The sequence below is a fragment of the Lissotriton helveticus genome, chromosome 10 (genome assembly GCF_964261635.1).
Source record: "Lissotriton helveticus chromosome 10, aLisHel1.1, whole genome shotgun sequence".
Lineage (NCBI taxonomy): Eukaryota > Metazoa > Chordata > Amphibia > Caudata > Salamandridae > Lissotriton > Lissotriton helveticus.
Window position 1 is genome coordinate 1,176,956,496 of NC_136071.1, and position 20,517 is coordinate 1,176,977,012.

Consider the following 20,517-nt stretch of genomic DNA (forward strand, 5'->3'; position numbering starts at 1 on the left):
GAGATTCCCTTGCAAATTATACCTCCGAATTGCCGACAATCACACCATGGGGATGACCATGCTGATGATGGGGAATACATCTCCATGGAAAGATTATACAATTGATCCCCTGGGTGATAATGATCCAGACCTTTACCCATCCAAACCATCTCTTCCAGACGACAATGCATCCCATCAAGAACTCATTGCAAGTTTCAGCTTTCATACCCTCTTTGGCCAGGTCCCTGACAGTGCATGGACACACTCGTCCAAATTCTAAATGTGTGTTTTCAATATTGTAACAGAACAGCAGCTCACTAATATTACTGCAAATAATCTCTGTGATACCCTCCCATTTCTCGCATGTGAGGTCCCCGTTTGCAGAACAGAAGTGGCTCCCTCAGGGGCTCATTAAAAGGCTGGGAGCCTGGGCCACAGCCCACTTTTGCCCAAGCCTTAAAACGTCTCTGAGCACTTCCTACGTATAAGCACAACAGACCACATACTTCTATGTTTAAAATACCAGTCATCAAAGCTTTTACCAAAGGAGTTAAGTTATTCTGCCCTCCACTCGCACCTTTTAGGAATCTCAATATAGTCCTTGCCAGACATATGGGTCCTCCCTTCGAACCATTACATTCATGTGATATACAATTTTTGACATGAATAGTGACCCTTTTGGTAAATGTAACTTCCCTCATACAGATCAGTGAAGTTCAGGCACTCACTTTAGAAGAACCATTTTTTCAAGTAGGTCCTAATAAATTAGTACTAAGAACAAACCCCAAATTTCTCCCTACGGTGGTTTCTTTTAATTTGTAGCAGACACTGCAGCTCCCAGTTTTCTTTCCAAAACCAGACTTTGTAGCCTAGAAAGCACTACACACACCTGATGTTAAGAGAGCTGTAATGTATTACATTTAGAGGACAAAGCCCTGCCATAAAACTGCAGCTTCTGTGGCATGTTCAACTCTCCAATTTCCAAAGCAGGAATTGCAAGGTGAATAGTCAAATGTATACAGACTTGCTACCTTGACGGAAAGAGGGTGCTACCTGCTGTTCCAACAGCTAATTCCAGCAATACAAAAGGGCCCTCTATGGTTTTCTTAGGCAACAATATTCCATTGGTAGACATCTGTAGAGCAGCTACATGGAATAACCCACATACATTCTCCAAGCATTACAGTGTAGATGTGAAAGCTATTCAACAAGCTAGAGTGGGTCAAGCTGTCTTAGGAACACTTTTTCGATATCTACATAAGGTTCGAGGCATGTGGGCTGCTGAATTCATATCTTTAGCATAGATCGCCGCCTAGTGTTGGGTCCGGATGATTGCACATTGTTGTCCTGGAAGAGTCTTCGAAGTATCACGAGATAGGTGGCTCCTCCCCTGGACTACAGTGCGCATGGGCATCGACTCCATCCTCAGATTGTTTTTTTCCGCCATTGGGTTCGGATGCATATTTGTTAACTCAAGTTCGGAATCGATAATAAACTTTCTTTTTGGCCAAAAGGCCTTTAGTTATCGTCGGTATTGTCTTGCGATCGGTGCCAGTTCTTGTTTCAGCTCGGTTTCCGAGCTGAACCTCCGAAGGAGCCGCGTGGCTTTCGGCACTGAAGGCCCGGTCGACGCCAGAGGTCTTATCGACGAACCATCATGGAACGGAGCCCGTTCAAGAGATGTCCCGTTTGCAACTCCAAATATCCTCATATCGACGTCCACCCGGTGTTCAACAAGTGCCTGTCTCTGGATCACGATGAAGTCAGCTGTATGGCTTGTTCTCGTTTCCGCTCCAAGAAGACAATTCGACTTCGACGCGCAGCGCGCAAGGAGGCCCAGCAGACGTCACCTGACCCGGTGAACATTTTCAATACCGAAGAGGATGAGGGAGTCGAGCAGGAAGTTCGAGAGTCTGATCCTGCATCGGAGAACGACTCCAACTACGACGCAGATGTCGAGATGGTCGATATTGATAACGTCGTCGACGAGGTAGGAGACGACGATGTGGTCTTTGGGGCCGGAGAAGATAGCTCGGGCGAAGAGCAAGGCCCGATCGTTGTTACGGGGCCCGAGACTGAAACACTCAATAAGGCTCAGGTCGAGGGATTGCCACATGGCCTTAGCCAAGATCGTACACTCAGTTCTACAGCCTCTCCTCAGGGCCCGGCTACGGACATTTCTAAAGAGCCACTGGTTGACCGATCGAAACCGAAAGAGAAAGCTTCGGTGTCTACTCAACCTCAAGCACTGGAGGCGAAACCGAAAGTGCGTATTGCTTTGGTCGGCTCGAAGTCCTCCGAACTATCGGCACCGACGAAGCAGAAAAGTGTTGTCGACCCCGTGAGGTCGCTGAAGGGTGTCGAGCCGAAGACTGCGACACAGAAAAAACTGGTCAAGGACGTCAACCCGAAAAAGTCGGTGCCGAAGGCCGTCGACACTGAAAAAGGACTCTGGGCTCGGAAGGTCCTAGATCCTACGCATCGACCAGATAAGGCTACAAGCAGTACGAACCTCGAGCCCACGCCTGGCGGTGCCTCGAAGGAACCAGTCGAGTCGACACAGCCGTCCGCCTCCTTCTCCAAGCAGGTGTCGGAATCGCTGAAACGCATTAAGGAGAAGGCTTCTCCTGTCGGACCGAAGGACACTCCAACACCGAAGCCTCCCACTAAACCTCAAAAATCGTCGGCACCCATCCAGTTCACACTGCCGCCGAAAGTGGTACCTAAAGCCTTCGCCCCTAAACCGGCCGTCGAAGCGTCCAAGAGGGTGTCCACGGGCCGAAGCCTACAACTGCGGACCTTGTCACAAAGCATCGACAGCTCCCGCTTGAAGAGCAGTCGAGGCAATTCATCGACGCAGACACGGGTAGACTTTCTATTTATAAGAGAAAGATCGCCCCTGAACAGCCTATGGAGTCATATAAAATTCCATTGAAAAAGAAGGATTCTACTACTTCATCTCTTCTTGTTGAGCCTCTTTCACCACATGGCCAAGACACTGCTCCTATCTCGCCAACTTACTCGGATGTGGAGACAGGAGAAGGTGACAATGAGGAGTACAGTTATCCTATGGACACTGATCCTGAAGATCACAATGAACCCTGGGCAGATGCTGCTGACCCAGGAGATCCACACACTGCCCCAGACAGTCAAGCGTATGCTGTAAAAACCTCGCCTACTGAGGATTAAGCGGCGTTTAATGCGGTTATTGAAAGGGCAGCCAAAAATCATGATGGCCAGCTCCATGCTGACCCTATTGAAGTTGATTTTTTGTTTGACACCTCCACCTCGGAGAGAACTGTCAAGACTCTGCCAATGCTAAAGGGTGTCTGAAAACATGCTGGAGACATTTTTAAAGAAAACACCAGAGCTAGGATGATTAACCCCAGGATTGAGAAGAAGTACAAGCCGGCACCTGGGGACCCTACCTATATCAAGGGACAGTTGCCATTGGACACTCTGGTTGTTTCAAATGCCCGGAAGAGGGCAAACTCGCAAACAACGGGTGATGCTGCTCCCCCTGATAAAGAATCTAAAGTGCTAGAAACATCAGGGAAAAGGGTGGCAGCTCAAGCGGCCAATATCTGGCGCATTTCCAACACTCAGGCGCTCTTAGCAAGATATGACAGGGCTCAATACGATACACTTGAAACCCTGTTACAACACTTGCCAGATGAATATAAGGAGGCAGCATGCTCATACAGGAAGGGAAGCTTATCTCAAATGCATCTATCAAGTGTGCGCTGGACGCAGCAGACACCGCGGCCAGGGCAATTAACACAAGTGTAATGTTGCGCAGACATACCTGGCTGAGAATCTCCGGCTTCAAGCCCGAGATCCAAACCACCATACTAAATCAGCCTGTAAACCCTGATCACTTATTTGGACCTGAGGTGGACACCACCTTAAAAAAAATCAAAAAGGACACTGAGGCTGCAAAGTCTATGGGGGCTCTACAGTCCCAGCAGTTAAGGGGTGGTTCTTTTCGTCGCTTAAACAGTAGAGGAGTTTCCAGAGGCCAGCTGTCACAGCAGACACAATACAGTAAAGGAGGCGTGCAAACCACCTACAACAAACAAGGTAGAGGTGGCTATCGTGGAAACATCACCAAGGGCAGAGGTCGTGAAAACAACAGCTCCCGATCCTCCGCCACTAACAAACAGTGACGCCTTGTCACTGCGCCCCGACCATGCCACACCAGTCGGGGGGAGACTGCAACAGTTCCTACCAGTCTGGACATCCATCACTACAGACAGGTGGGTGAGAAAGCTTATCCAGTACGGTTATTGTCTGGAGTTAACATCCACGCCACCCAACATACCCCCAAAACACTGTCCTATGTCCACAGAGCATTTGCACTTATTGCAGCAGGAGGTGGTCGTCATTCTGCAAAAAGGAGCAATAGGGCTCGTGCCTGTGGAGGAAAGAGGTACATGGGTGTACTTGCTGTACCTCTTAATCCCAAAAAAGGATGGGTCCCTCAGACCCATACTGGACCTCAGGCCCTTAAACCAGTACATCCTATCAGAACACTTTCACATGCTCACATTGCAGCAGGTTCTACCGTTACTCAGTCAGGGGGATTTCCTAGCAACATTAGATCTGAAGGATGCATATTTCCATATTCCGCTACACCCGTCACACAGAAAATACCTCAGGTTCACCATTCACAATCAACATTATCAATTCAAGGTCCTCCCTTTCGGAGTGACGACGGCACCCAGGGTGTTGACAAAGTGCCTGGCGACAGTGGCTGCACACCTACGGAGACAGAAAGTTCACGTCTACCCTTATCTGGACGACTGGCTTATCCAAGCGAAATCGGACAAGCAGTGTGCCGCCCACGTGTCCCACACCATTCAACTTCTTCACAATCTGGGGTTTTCACGGAATTATCCAAAGTCCCACCTTCAACCCGCCCACGTACGGCAGTATCTGGGCTCAACAATAGATACTCTGGCAGCCAAGGCACAGCCAAATTCAGTGAGAATCAACAGCATTCAATTGCTGATACACAAATTCAGACCGCGACACTCGCTTCCGGCACGAGTGTTCATGCAGTTGATAGGCATGATGGCCTCCTGCATCTTCATAGTCCCGCACGCGAGACTACATATGCGTCTGCTTCAGGAGTGCTTAGCACGTCAGTGGAACCAGGCTCACGGACAGTTGAAGGACCTAGTGTTGGTGACCGGTCGTGCATACAACTCTCTGCATTGGTGGACTCCACAAAACCTTTGCAAGGGCCGACCGTTCCAAGAGCCTGTGCCACAGATTATTCTGACAACGGACGCTTCTCTCCAGGGATGGGGAGCTCATGTACCCCACTACACAGTGCAGGGACTATGGACAGCGCAGCAGAAGATGATGCACATCAACCTTCTAGAACTGATGGCAATATTCTTGGCAATGAAAGCATTCAAAGTACATCTGTGCAACAAGGTTGTGTTGATCCGGACGGACAACATGACGGTCATGTACTACATACAGAAGCAGGGAGGTACACACTCTCCACAGTTGTCTCATCTGGCTCAGAGCATGTGGAAGTGGGCCATTCAGAGAAACATCTTCCTCATGGCCGAACACCTCCTGGGCAAGGACAATCAGATGGCGGACCTGCTCAGCAGGCACAGCCACCAAATGCACGAGTGGGAGATACATCCATCTGTACTCCACCCGTACTTCCAACAGTGGGGTCATCCAGAGATAGACCTGTTCGCCACAAAGGAAAATGCCAAAGCTTTGCCGCCAGGTTTCCACACCCACAGTCGCAAGGCAATGCGATATGGATGAACTGGTCAGGCTTATTTGCGTACGCTTTTCCCCCCGCACCTCTCATACCGCTAGTGGCACGCAAGCTGAAGCAACACTCGATGACACTCATCCTGGTTGCTCCAACGTGGGCACGCCAACCATGGTGCACCACTTTCCTAGAACTATCCGTGGTGCCGCATCAAAGGCTGCACCTCACACCCAGGCTTTTGACGCAGAACCATGCCGACATTCAGCATCCAGATCCGCAACAGCTAAACCTGGCGATCTGGCTCCTGAGGTCTTAGAGTTTGGCTACCTCAACTTGCCTCCAGACTGTATGGATATCATCCGGGAGGCAAGAAAGCCCACCACCAGAGCGTGTTATGCGGCAAAATGGAAGCGGTTTGTCATTTATTGTGCAGACCACGACATCAACCCGCTAGATGCATCTACCCACAACATCATTTGTTATCTGTTACATCTATACAAATGCAATCTAGCATATGCTTCCATTCGTATACATCTGTCCGCACTAGCAGCTTATCTCCAAAACAGGCAGCACCTTTCGCTTTTCAGAGTACCTGCCATTAGAGCCTTTCTGGAGGGACTCAAACAAGTTATTCCTCCCCGGAACCCACCGGCTCCTGAATGGAACCTAAATGTGGTCCTCACCAGACTGATGGGTCCACCTTTTGAGCCTCTACACTCATGCGAGATTCAGTTCTTGACGTGGAAAGTGGCTTTCCTCATAGCAATCACATCGCTGCGACGCGTTGGTGAACTCCAAGCACTCACTATCCAGGAGCCATTCATACAGATTCACTCCAACAGGGTGGTACTCTGTACTAACCCTAAGTTTCTTCCTAAGGTGGTTTCACAGTTCCATATCAATCAGACTATAGAACTGCCAGTGTTCTTCCAAAATCCGGAGTCCGTGGTGGAGAGGAAGCTCCACACACTGGACGTCAAAAGAGCTCTAATGTACTACATTGATAGGACCAAAGATTTTCGGAAAACAAAACAACTGTTTGTTGCCTTTTCGCCACAACACAAAGGCAACCCCATTTCCAAAGCAGGTATAGCCAGGTGGATCGTTAAGTGCATTCAAATTTGCTATCAAAAAGCCAAGCGCACATTAACGGTTCCCCCACGGGCCCACTCCACGCGAAAGTTGGGGGCCTCCATGGCTTTCCTTGGAAATATTCCTTTAGAAGACATTTGTAGAGCAGCCACATGGTCTACCACACACACATTTACAAAACACTACTGTGTAGATGTGCACTCAAAACAGCAGGCAGCTGTAGGGCAGGCTGTTCTAAAAACACTTTTTCAAACTGCTGCAGCTGGCACAGGCGGCCGCCGCTAATGGAGGGACTGCTATGTATTCTATGCTAAAGATATGAATTCAGCAGCCCACATGCCTCGAACCGAATATGCTACTTACCAGTATGCATCTGTTCTTGGCATGTAGGGCTGCTGACATTCATATCGCCCGCCCTCCTCCCCGGCGCCTGTAGCGGCTGCAGCAATTACAATTACTCTTAGCATGGTCATCACTCACGGTGTTACACTCCATCTTTGCCACAATGGCTAAAAACAATCTGAGGATGGAGTCGATGCCCATGCGCACTGTAGTCCAGGGGAGGAGCCACCTATCTCGTGATACTTCGAAGACTCTTCCAGGACAACAATGTGCAATCATCCGGACCCAACACTAGGCGGCGATCTATGCTAAAGATATGAATGTCAGCCGCCCTACATGCCAAGAACAGATGCATACTGGTAAGTAGCATATTCATTATTGGCTAGCTACCACTTATTGTCGAGCACAACTTTACGATTGATGCTAAGCATATGTATCTAAGGCCAACACATGCTACAAAGGAAATATGTTACTTACCCTGATAGCATTTATTTGTAGCTTGTAGTGCCATTGGTTCCTATGCTCACCTTCCTGCCTGAAGCTAATGATGAACATACTTACTGTTCTTATTTGTCTTTGTAAAACATAACTTGCATGATAATCTTTACTGTTTCATTTACTGCTCCTGTCCTAAGCTTACTGATGAGCGAAAAACATTCAAGCAAATGAGCCGATGGCCATGCGCATTAGACTATAGGAGGAGTCCTTATATGTTGTGACTTGAAAGACTTTTCAAACAAAAACAACTTGCAACGTCCGAGCCCAACAGTAGGCGGCAGGAGTATGCTGAGCAAATGAATCTACGGCACTATATGCTACGATTAGTTGCTTACAGGGTGAGTAACCTGTTCCTTTTTGTCTCGGGTTTCTTCCGTAACGGTCTCCCAGGATTCCACTTGCTTCTGAAGATGTTCAGTGTCCATAACTTCAGTATAGAATTCCATATCAGGTGACTTGGGTTACAAGTAAAGTATCTTCCTTACAAATGAATAATATACAAATGAAGAATTTCAACTTGTAACTATGGGGTTTGTTTTTCTCTTTTTGGACAAAACACAAATCTTTGTTGGTTTTTGCAGTAGTTAAAGTAGTATTACATTGTTCTTGAAATCAGTCATTTCTTTCCTATTAGGCCTATGCAGCTGTTAATTATCACTGTGCTGATATGGATCAAACTGGAACTGAACTTATCCAAACTGAATTCCCTGTTCACGAGCCCACTCAGTCTTCTGGAAATAGCCCTCAAAAAGTAAGTCTTTATTGATTTGAGTCTGATAGCAATACTTTAAAAGGTTTCTTCATATCAACTTTTCAGAATGATTTGCATCTGTCTTAAACATGCGGAATTACTAATTGCATGCGAGTTTTCATGCACGGTAAACTTTTTTGTGGTTCCAATATTGTTAGACTTACACATACAGTGATTTCTGTTTGATAAGAGTCTATTTTTTATTGCATATTTCCTTTCATCTTGCTGTAAATCATGTTATAAACTTTCCTTTTCTAGTTTTTCGGTCTTTTGTAAATTACATAAATGTGAACCAAATTATTTCATGAAGAAAGTTAGAATTTAATACGTTCAATAAGCATGCTTTTTTTCAGGGAAGACTGGCTGATCAAATATGCACAGTATTTTCCAATATTTAGTCCTGATACAATTTTTTTTTTCTTTTTCTACCAAGATGGCAGATGGGTACTAAATTCATAGTTACTTCCATTTCTGCAGGAAGATGTTTAAGCAGAGCCAGACCTCTGAAAGATGGGATTTTTCAATTATCTTCACTTTTTATGAAAAAAAGTTCCCAATAGAAAAACACGAGAAAAAGATGTTCGAGGCATGTGAGCTGTTGATCACATGCTGTGCATAGCTCGTCATCTAGTGTTGGGTCTTGATGTTTGCACTTTGTTTTCTTAGAAGAAGTTTTTCCAGTTAAGAGGTTGGTGACTCCTCCTTTCGATGATCGTGCGCATCGGCATCGACTCCATTGTTAGATTTTTTTATTCCGCCAATCTTGTTTGGACGTCTATTGCTTTGCTCCGGTTCTACAACGTTCCTTCGGTTTCCCTCGGTTCTCAACATACTCACCCTTGATGGTGTTGTTTTCTATCGCATTTCCCTTTTATCGCGTATCGTATTTACTTGCAAAAACCAAACTTTTGATCGGAAAGCTTGTAGAAGGCCGTTTGGCCTACCCACGTCAGCCCGACCCGCAGTCCATGAAACAAACTTCCTTTAAATTTTGCCCTTGGTGTCACGCGAAATACCCACGCACCGATTCACACGAAGTGTGTAATCTGTGTTTGTCCCCCGAATACAGCGAACAGGACTGCGATGCGGGCCAGACTTTCCACTCAATGAAAATACTTCACGACCGTTGGGCTCGACGTCGCAACATGCAGAGTCGGCACACAAGCTCCATTCCGGACATCTTCGGACACCAATCGGACGAATATGCCGGCAAGGCCATGGAACCGAGGAGGATCAGGACCTGATCACCATCCAAGAGCTCGACTCCGACCATGCGGACGACATCCCACTCTTCCCAAGACCCAGCTCCACAAAAGAAGGCAGCTCCAGTCAAACCTGCGCCCTCGAGCTCTGGTCAACACCGAGACCACGTTTCCAATGCCCCACCTTTCGGCTCTGCACCGAAGCCTACTAAAAAGCCTTCTGGCTCCGAAAAGACTCCCTCCAAATCAAGTTCAGAGCCTAGAACTTTGGTGTCGAAATAAAAGTCCTGCACCGACTGCCCCCCCACCATTCGACACCAAAACTCAACTTCGGATCCGAAACATCCAAGACTTCGGCAACAAAACTTTCGGCACCAAAGCACTCAGATGTACCGAAATCACCAAAAACACACTGGTTCGACGCTCCGACCGACAAACCGGATCTGAAACAAAAAGTGCTGTATTTTCATCCTCTAACTGGACATATAACCACTAAAGTGACTTTAAAAAGGACTGATACCGACGAAGAATACCACATTCCTTTAAAGAAGAGAACGGTTGGAACTAACCCTTCCCCTCCTCCTCTTCCTTCACCTCCTTCACCTCAGTTTCAGTCTATTTTACCTGAACATTCACCACCACATACACCTGACAACCAAGACGATGGGGATGGGGATGGTAATCAACCAATGCAAGACCCATGGGATGATTACAATACCAATTCGCCCATGGGGAATGATCCTGATTTACATCCTAGCAAGCCCTATCCACCAAATGACTGTGTAGGCCACATTTAGTTTCTGTGTTTAGCTGCCAACTACCATGGGGTGCAGCTACAGAAGGAGTCCTTAGAAGAGGATCTCCTCTTTGAAACCCTCAGTACCACGCAGAGATCATCACATACACTATGTATGCTCAAAGTGATGATCAGGCATATAGATGACATTTTTAACGACCCAGGCAGGGCTTGTATTCTTACCTCTGGAGTAGAAAAAAAAATACAAGCCAGCCACATAGGACCCAGTGTATATATAAAATGTCAGTAGCCACTGGACTCAGTGGTTGTGTCCAATGCAGGAAAAAGGGCCAAATCCCAGACAACAGGGGATGCTCCACCCCCGGATAGGGAATCCAAACTTATTGATGCTTCCTGGAAAAATGTGGCCTCTCAGGTGGCCAATTTTGGGCGTGTCTCCAACACTCAGGCATTGCTAGCACAATGTGACTGCGCACTGCGACGAGATGGAGCAATTAATACAATATCTGCCCCAGGGACGTAGATCTAAGGCACAAGACCTTTTGCGTGAAGGACAACTTAATTCAAATAACGCTATAAGATGCTCCCTAGATGCTGCAGAAAATGCTGCTAGAGCAATTAAACACCAGTGTCCTCTTGAGAAGACATGCTTGGCTTTGCATATCAGGGTTCAAACCAGAGTTGCAAACCTCCATTTTAAACACTCCCGTTAACAAAGAGCATCTATTTAGGCCATAGGTAGATTGTTCTCTAGAGAAAATGAAGGACACTGAAGTGGCCAAATCCATGTGAGCACTTCAGTCAGCACAAAGCTGTTGTTCCTTTCGGTGCTGCTTTTAACGCGGGGGCTCTAGAAATACCTCCTCAGAGACCACCTCCAGCCAACCGTCTCCAATTAGGGGTTTCTTCAGAGGGAGTTAAGAGGTAAAAACTGCAAATGCAGTGTTGGACTTGGCCCTTTTCCCTAAAATGTTTTGTTTTTCGCTCCCCTAATTCAGGATGTCCCCCCATAGTAATGAAGTTGTATAGGCCCTGTGAGGTTGAGATGCCCTGTCATGGCTGCCATAGGCCCCTGTTACTGCAGCGTGGTCTTTTTAGTCGCACTCTAGTTGCCAGGAGCTGGCTGGAACCCTTAAACATTGTAACCATTGTAGCCTTGCCTGCCCACAGTTAAGAGTAGGTAAGCTCCTGGCACCTTCTAGAATAGGGGCGGAGCCTATTTTTGCCGCCTTAGAGGGTGGTCACCTGACCTGGGCCTATATAAAGAAAGGGAGGGAAACTTTCCAGTCAGTTGGGGCTTCACCGACCTGGGGGACCCTATGCAGGAGACTTAAGCGGTAGGGCCTAGTCAGAAACCTATACCACTGGGGGTGACCGGGTTTAGGCGCTGCCCACCAAGCTGTGTAAGGAACACTGAACTAGCCCACTGATCTGGCCCGGCGGGAGGGAAACCCAGGGACCACCTGCAGTGACCTGCTGAGGAATCCTGTCAGCAGCCCTCAACTCAACCCCCCCCCCCCTTCAAGAAACTGCTATCTACAAAGGGCGCAGAACCATCAAGCGCCAAGAAGAAACCTACCTGTTCTAACCAGGACTACAGGGGATCCACCAGGTACTTGCGCTGTGCCACCCCTTGCGCTCCCTGACTCCACCTGGGCCCCCTTTGCTGAACTGCCACTGCCGTGTGGCCTGCCCTGTCTGGACTGCATGAACTGTCTTAACTGCCCAAGCTGAAGAGACTGCTAAGCGCTTGCCATGCGCAGCGCTAGCCCCCAGAACTGCCTGATTCACCACAACTGACTGAACTGCCTCGAGCGCTCTCCCGCTGTGACACTGAGAAGCGCTGTACTCCTTCCCAGAACGACTGTGCCAAGAAAGCGCTGTATATTCCCCCGAGCGCTGTCACCCGCGGTTGCCAGGACTGTTGAACTGCCCCTTAAGAAGCGCTGGAATTTGGGAGATTATGGCCCCCGCGAAGCGCTATTGGGAAAACTGCCCCCAGCGCTGACTCGGTCAAGCCTCCTGCGAGCCTCGAGGCGCTAGAGATGATCGCGCCAATCGCCCGGCACTGGGCCTAGAAGCGCTCCTGTCCCGAGTACCCACCACCGAGGCGCTGCCGAAGCACTCACCATCGCGGCCTGGCGCCGCGTCAGCGCAGGGTCGTTGTCGGGGCTCTGAGGGGTCCGGAGCCGCTGTTCGCCCATCGCAGCGACCCCCGGTATCTCGAGAGGGCCGCCGGACTCCGGAGTGGGCCGCGCTAGGCCCTGAAGCCTGCATCCTACTCACGTGACGGGGGCGCGTCAAACCCCGCCATCGCCGCATTCCTATTGGGTCTCGAGGCCGCGCCCCGCCTCAGCCCACACTGATTGGTTCCCCAGTCTCAACCCCCTCGCCGGCTGCGCAGTGATTGGCGGCAGGCGTCACCCCCAAACCAGGCCTGCTATTGGCTCCCGGCCCGTGGGAGACTCCGAGAGGCTGGAGCAACATCGGGGCTACCGGGAGGCCCCTAAGAAGAGCGCGGGTCTCCCCTGACGGCCCACCATACCCCGGATGGCTTCAAGAAGAGCAGGAGCCCTCCCCCAGCCCATCGAATCTCCGCAAAGAGTCAGGTAACCCTGGGGAGGGGGGGCGGAGGGGGGGCGGAAGGCCGTAGAAGGCCCGAGTTGGCCCCCCCTGGGGAACTGTTTCTGGGCCCCGTTGGCCCCAATCCACTGCCAGAAGCTAGACCAACCCCCAGGGAGGAGGGCGGGAGGCCCCAGGTGGCCCTGAGCTCGCCCCTCCCTGGGGAAGACTGGTGACTGGGCCCTGCTGGCCCCGATTAGCCCCTACCTGAAAAAGAACTGGTCCCTAGGCCCACAGTCCTATATGCCTAAGGACAGTTTCATATGCTGAAGGAACTGTTTATTCTCACCTGATGAAATACCTATGCTTGCCTGTTGAGATGTTTTACTCTTAGCCTTATGCATGGTTTAACCTGGCTAATGAAATGTTTTACTTCTGCTGATAAAATGGTTTACCTTTAATGAGATGTTAAGTCCTGCATAAGGAGATGTTGATTAATTGCCTCAAATGACCTAATGACATGTTTCTTAGATGAAAATGCCCACAGTGATCTCCTATGTTACACCTTAAATGAAATGCTTTACTCCTGCTCAGGGAAGTGTTCTCTACTCCTGCCACGACAGTGATCTGCCAGTGCCTACGGAAATGTTCGCCCAAGCCTAATGAAAGGTTGTATTCTGGCTTAATGAGATGTTGCCTGAATTCTAAAAGATTGGGACTGCATTAGGTTCCCTGAGGAAATGTTGTAATCCTGTCTAACGCAGTGTTCCCTGAGCGTCTACAGCTATATAATGAAATGTGACTGCAGAATAAGGAAACGCTTATTCCTCGAATTAAATGTTTAGGAGGGATCTGCTGTATTGATTCAGGAACCCCCCCCCCCTTTTACTCCTGCAAGGAAATGGTTATTCATGCTAAGGAACTGTGTTACTGAGGCATTGCTATCTTTATTATTCATTGCCCTGAGACTGGGCCAGAGCCCCGAGAGACACCTCTGGGGCCTGAGTTTAGTAGAGTTGAATATCAGGTAAGGGTAGGCCCTGATGAATGATACACCTTGTTAGCTGATGCAATGTGTGTTTGCCCCATGAAAGGCTTATTGCTGAGAAATGAACTGTTTCTTCCTGTCGGATGTCCAGTTTATTCCTGCTAAGGAGTTTAATTAAATGTTTACCCTTGCTCGGTGAGAAGTTAATTAATTTGCCTACTGAACAGGTTACTTACCTGATGAAATGTGAACTCTTGCTACATGACATGCTCATCCTTGCCTGATGAGCTGGTTGTCCATGCTTAATGGGAGGCTCACCTTTGTGGGGTGCCTTGGTAGTTATGGCTTAATAAAATGTTTTACCCTGGTTCATTGTGAAGTAATGAGATGCTAATCTTTTAATGAAATGTTTATTGCGACGTGTCAAATTGGATATTGAACTGCTCCATTCACTCCCCTCTGATGAAATGCTTTGATGAGTAATTGATACTGTGATTTTTGATTACCCTGAACCTTGATCTTATATAAAAGCATATTGTTTTAAATCAAACTCACTGGTGTGGTCTCAGTCATTGCGTGCGTTTTATTGTCTCAGTGGATGCGTGTGCTGTGTAGTCACCTAACACCTAAGCTTTCGGGTGCCTACCTGCTCGTGCAAGACTACCCCCGGGGAACTGGTGACCCCAGTTCTTACAGGCAGGGTCAGGGGTTCAAGCATGTGCACCCCGAAACCCACCCCCCATACAAATTACATGACTTGACTTAATCCTGCACCCCCCCCCCCCCCCCCCCCCACACACACACACACGCACACGCACACATACATATATTGGGGAAAGACTGTCAGATTTCCAACCAATCTGGCAGTCCATAACAGACAATTGGGTACTACAAATTATCTGTTATGATTACTGTGAGAAGTTGGCCTGATATATGATGCTCACTAGTTCTAGTGATCACCTTGTATCAGTCCAAACAACCCTTATGGGGATTGGTTGTAAGTCAACCTTATAGACCAGCTATCCTAATGGTAGCATGGACAGAGCAGTCTTAGGCTAAACTCTTTTGGCAAGTGAAATCAGCTGTTTTACCACAATATAACCCCTTGAATACCAGATAAAAGGACACCACACAGGTTGTTATGAAAATAAACAATATATTTATTACTAACAAACACCTCTGAACTCTTTATGAGATCAGAGGGCTAAGCACATAACAATACTCTTACGAAAAATTCAATAAGTCACACAAATTACAATGGTGCGCTAGGGGCACGACAAACCATATACTAAGTAAATGGTATAAGGAGATCGATAGAGGAAATGAAGATGCCCAGAGGCTGTAGGATCGCTGGGACTACACTACCCTAACCTTAGGTGAGGGGCAGGAGGCCCACGGGACGCGTGTGCAGAGTGTGAACTCACACGCGAGATGCGTAACAACGTCTATGGACAGTACAGTTCAAGTTAAAGGTGAGTACGGACAATCCTGACTAGTCAATGGGTACAACAAGTTACTAAAAAGGTGAGTAAAGACAGTTCCGACTAAAATGACAGGATACCTGGACACTAGGAGAGTCAATCTACCTATGAGCACCGAAATGCTCTCGTTACCTCACCCACGGGCTGTGGGTGCATAGGTGTGAAAGTGTGTCGGGTTTCCGCGTCGAAGTCTATGGAGCCTTGAAGAAAGATGCTGCAGGCGACCAGGAGGAAGATGTCCGGAGTGATCCAAGGGCGGATCGAAGATGATGGAGACCTGAAAGCAGAGGGGACAATGTTCAAAGTCCCTAGCCAGTGACTGGTGTGGAACCAGGAAGGAACCAGATGCTGTTGTCGCGATCAGGTGAAGAGTGGATGCTTGACTCTGCATCTACGTGGACCAGGAGGTGTCTTCGACGACCAGGATGGAGGCCCTCGCTGTCGGCGGTGTCTGATTCGGAGTCAACAGGCCTGGGCAAAGTCAACCCACGCGGTGAGTGAAGATGGCGTCTGGTGCGGACCAGGAGGGTCCGGGGGGCTTCTCTTTTGGAAGGAGGCAAGGGCCAATCTGGAGCAACCAGACCAGCGGTGTAGATTTCTTGGGTCGTCTAGGAGGCCACTAGCCAGCCGGCAAGTGATCAGACAACGAGTCAAGCAGCAATCAAGCAAAAGGGCCCCACGCAGATCTCGTGGATGCTGGAGGGCTGGTCTTCTGTGCAGGAGCTGCTCGGGGCTGGGGCTTCTCATTCCCCAAAGCACTCACTCGAGGATGCCTCTGAAGTCGTGCTGGAAGCGAAGTGCAGTTTCTCCAAGATGGCCGATCCCACGTGTCTCGTCGCACCCACGGGTCTCAGCTGTGCTGCAGATGTGGGTAGAGGTCAGAGAGGTCTGGAAGTCCGGGTCTCGTCGAGGTCTGGTTCCGTCAGGAAGGACGATAAAGTGAACCGCTAGGACGCTTGATGGTGCCTGCAGTTGCAGGGTGGTCACTCCTTGGCCACAAGGGAGATTTCTTCAGTCTTCTGTGGAGCAGAACGTTGAAGTTCAGAGTTTCTTCTTGTAAAGTTGTTCAGGATAATCTAATTTGGAATGGGACCAGCTCCTACCTTTATCCTGCTAAAGGGGGCTGTACTATCGACTAGGTCCCTCCCATGGGTGGGGACCAGGAAGGGGGGTGGTTACACCCCCTATCCTTTGTCCGGTTTCGCGCCAGAGCTGGGGCTGGAGTGCCCCAGCAACTGGTTTGAACCGGGGTATGCACAGGGACACCTTGTGTGCCCCAGGCATGTCTCATTCCTTTCAGTCCTCCCTACCTCAATACACAAAATCCTGTCTGGGGTGATGGTAGCAAGGACTCCCAGCAGCAGGAGGTCAGACTTGTGTCTGTGGTGGCAGCATCCATTTTGTGATGCTGAGGCTCTGCTTAACTTTAACCAGGGTTCTCTTCCAGGGGATCCTCATCAATAGTCATAAGCACTGAATATTCCCGCCCATGTGCGGGACCCCGGAAACAATATAAAAATATATATGTATAAAACACATATATCTCGCTCCACATATATGTATGTACATATATCATTTTTCTCACATCAATGCAGCCCCAAAACTGAGGCTAAACAATGCAAACACATATACATGAACTGCAATTAGTAAGGAATCAAAAAACACATTAGGTCAAAAAATCCTTGAACTTTGTGTTTTAATGAGTCAAACCACTCATAAATCCTGAAAATTGCTTATAAATAGACATTGTTAGCCCTCAGGCTGCATTGCAAAACAATATCATAGAAAATGAAACCATTTTCACAATAACTGGCACCGTGCCTTTAAGGCAGCCATGACCCCAGGCTTCCCATCATGCCTCAGGGGTGACAGTTAGGTCAGTTGTTCTTTCCGGCTCCTTCAGTCAGGACCCTGGTGAAACAGCTCCTTTTCTTTTTGACTTTCTGTCAAAAAATATTCAGCTTTTACTAGAATTTTTGACTTCACTCGACGTCTTTTAGACATAGAGTGCTGTTTGAACACTTTTTGTGCTATAAAAAAGGTATTTTTCCTGTCAAAGATGCCTTCTCTCTTCAACAACTGTCCTTCATGTGGAAGGAAAAAGGCAAAGACTGACTCTCATTCAGTCTGTATCCTGTGCCTACCAGACTCTCATTCCTCTAAAACCTGTGAACACTGCCAGGTTTTATCTTCCAGGACTCTTAAGGATCGAGAGAGGATTAGAGCTTATGGGCTTTCTGAGAGAGGAAGATCTCCCAAGAAGCAGAAAAGTCGGAAGACGCGGTCGACGTCGAGAGGAGCCCCGACTGGTTCACATTCGACGTCGGGATCGGCGTTGGAGAAGCAGTCGACGGCGACGAAGAAGAAGATGTCTTCAGCGTCTACATCGAAGGTACCTCCGCTTCAGTCAGCGTCGAGGGACAGGTCGCCGTCGAAGCGGAAGAGCTCGACGGCGAGCCGTGTGACGTCGAAACAGCATCGTCATGCTGTGACGTCGAGGCATTCTCCGTCGACGTCACAGCATCGTCATGCTGTGACGTCGAGGCATTCTCCGTCGACGTCGGTCCATCGACGTTCGACGTCGAGCCATCCTCCGTCGACGACTAGCCATGGTCGTTCGACGTCGAGGGAGCCTCTGTCGACACATCATCGGTCGACGTCGATGCAGCCAACGTCGACGCCTGGACGAGAGCGTTCGACGTCGGAGCGGCATTTGGAGTCGAGGCACGCCCAGTCGCCATCAAGTCAACGGCGATCGGCGTCGAAACAGCCTCCATCGACGTCGAGCAGACAGCCTTCAACGTCGAAGGACAGCCATGGCCACCCGAGGTCGACGGAGAAATCACGGTCGACGTCGAGGGAGCGTCTTCCTGCTCGGCGCTCGGCGTCGATACAACCACCGTCGAGGGATCAACAAAGATCCAGGGAGAGAAGTTCTTCTCAAACAAAGAACTTTACTCCTACAAAATCAAAGGAGGTGGTTCGGGACAAGGGAAGTGCCTTGCTAGTCCAGACTCATGCCCTAGAGCCACAGTTGGGTTCTCCAGGTTCAGCATCGGCTGCGGAGGTGGAACAATCACCAGTGCAGGATCCCCCCGCCAAGAGACGGAGACTTGCAGAAGAAAGATCTCGCTCAAGGTCTCCCTCTGGATCTCTGGTGAGTCTTTCCTCATCATCCTCATCATCTCGGAGTGGCAGATCCTCGGATGGACGGAGCGGCGCATCTAATAGGGGGAGGTCCGAATCCCCTGCAAGATCGCAACAGGATCGAACGGAACGACCTCAACGGTCGCGTACACCTGAGAAGGATCCCATCCACAAGTCTCCTTCTGTTCATCTTTCCCCAAGGTGGAATAGACCTCTTCACCACTGGGCAGAGGACAAGGAGACGGCGGAGCGCCTAAAGCGATATCGAGACCAACCTCTTCGCAGAGAAAGGTCTCGTTCTAAACACTCAAGCAAGAGACATTCTCGTCACAGAGAGAGATCTCGTTCCAAGACGCGTTCTAGCAGAAGAACTAGGCCCAGGAGGACAAGTAGTTCTTCAAGTTCGTCGAGAACACGATCTCACAGGGATTACTCCCCGACTCTTACTAACAGTCCACGCTCAAGAGTGTCTCCAACTGAGGATATTTTCTCGTTCCAAGATATCTTGGGCAGGGGAGCCCTGAAACTGGGAGTACCGATGACAGCTCCACAAGTCAAGACGACTGTCATATTCGAAACCCTGCAACATAGATCAGCACCCAAACCGTTGTTGCCGTTGGTTCCGGGTATAATGGAACATGTGAATGAAGTCTTCCTCACTCCGGCAACGGTGAAGTCCGTTCCAGCGAGGATTCTCAAAAAGTATCGTCCTCCGGAAGAGGATCCTCTGTTCCTCAAAGCTGATCCCCCGCCAGATTCAGTGATCATTACGGCGGCAAGAAAATCCAATGCGGTGGCTTCCTCATCCACGGTACCTCCGGATAAGGATAGCAAGGTGCAGGACTCATGGGGGAGAAGGGTGTGTAACACCTCAGCCTCTTTCCTCAAGGTTTCTAACGCGGAAGCCCTGCTCGGCAGGTATGACAGGTCTCTGTGGGACTCACTTCAGAGATTTACCGCAAAGCTCCCTGAAGAAGACAGAAAGGACTTTGAGGAGGTTCTGATGGAGGGCAGTCAAGTCTCCAACCAGATTATAGGATCGGCAGCAGATGGGGTAACTCTGGCGGCACATGGCTATGTGCACGGAGTTACAGCAAGGAGAACATCTTGGTTACGCCTCACAGCATTAACACCGGAGGCTCAAGCAAGAATCCTGAACCTTCCTTTTTCAGGCACATCTCTCTTTGGGGCAAGTGCGGATGAGGAAATGCAGCGGATGAAGACCGAGTTGGACACTCTCAAAGCGGTGGGACTCGAGAAGAAAAAGGAATTTAAGAAGAAATTCCGTTCGAACAACAAGGGTTATTCGAAGCAGAGGGTTCAAACCCCTCAATGGCAGAAAGGCCAGAACCAGCAGGGCCAGCAAAAGACACAGTACAAAGGCAAGGGCAATTCCAAGGGAAATGGAAATCAGCGCCAAGGCAACAACTTCAATAAAGCGCAGCAGAAGCAATGAGTCTTCACTTCCCCCAGCGCCGTTGCCCACTCCAGTGGGGGGAAGCATTGCGCATCACAGGACAGAGTGGCAGGCCATCACCAAAGATCAATGGGTGTTGTCTATGCTGCAGAATGGGTACTGTCTTCGTTTCCATCGTCTACCTCCGCACGTTTCCCCGATGTCAACATCAAGTCACCAGCTACAAAGGTTAAAAGCAGAAGTAGCTACACTCCTCGAGAAAGAAGCCATCGAGAGAGTTCCGGTGTCCCAAAGGGGGAAAGGAGTGTACTCGAGGTATTTTCTGGTCAGAAAAAAGGGCCAGAAGGAAGAATACAGGCCCATTCTGGACTTGAGAACACTCAATCTGCATGTACGAAAAGAAAAGTTTCGCATGTTGGCGCTTCATCAGATATATCCACATCTCAGGCAGGGGGATTGGATGTGTTCGATGGACCTTCAAGATGCGTACTTCCATATTCCAATACGGCAAGATCACAGAAGATTCCTTCGGTTCCGGGTGGGGACCTCTCACTACCA

General features: G+C 49.1%; 1 protein-coding gene across 5 annotated transcripts in view; it reads left to right on the forward strand.

The window, feature by feature from the left end:
- Window positions 1–20,517, forward strand: part of DAZL (deleted in azoospermia like) — a 794,400-nt gene that overhangs the window by 437,348 nt on the left and 336,535 nt on the right. For 4 of the 5 annotated variants that reach the window (XM_078664021.1, XM_078664020.1, XM_078664023.1 and 1 more), the window contains exon 9: window positions 8,289–8,405. In XM_078664021.1, the coding sequence (XP_078520147.1) occupies window positions 8,289–8,405 (117 nt within the window). Of the gene's footprint in view, window positions 1–8,288; window positions 8,406–13,520; window positions 14,383–20,517 lie in introns of those variants that run through there. The other variant, XM_078664022.1, reaches the window with a different exon arrangement.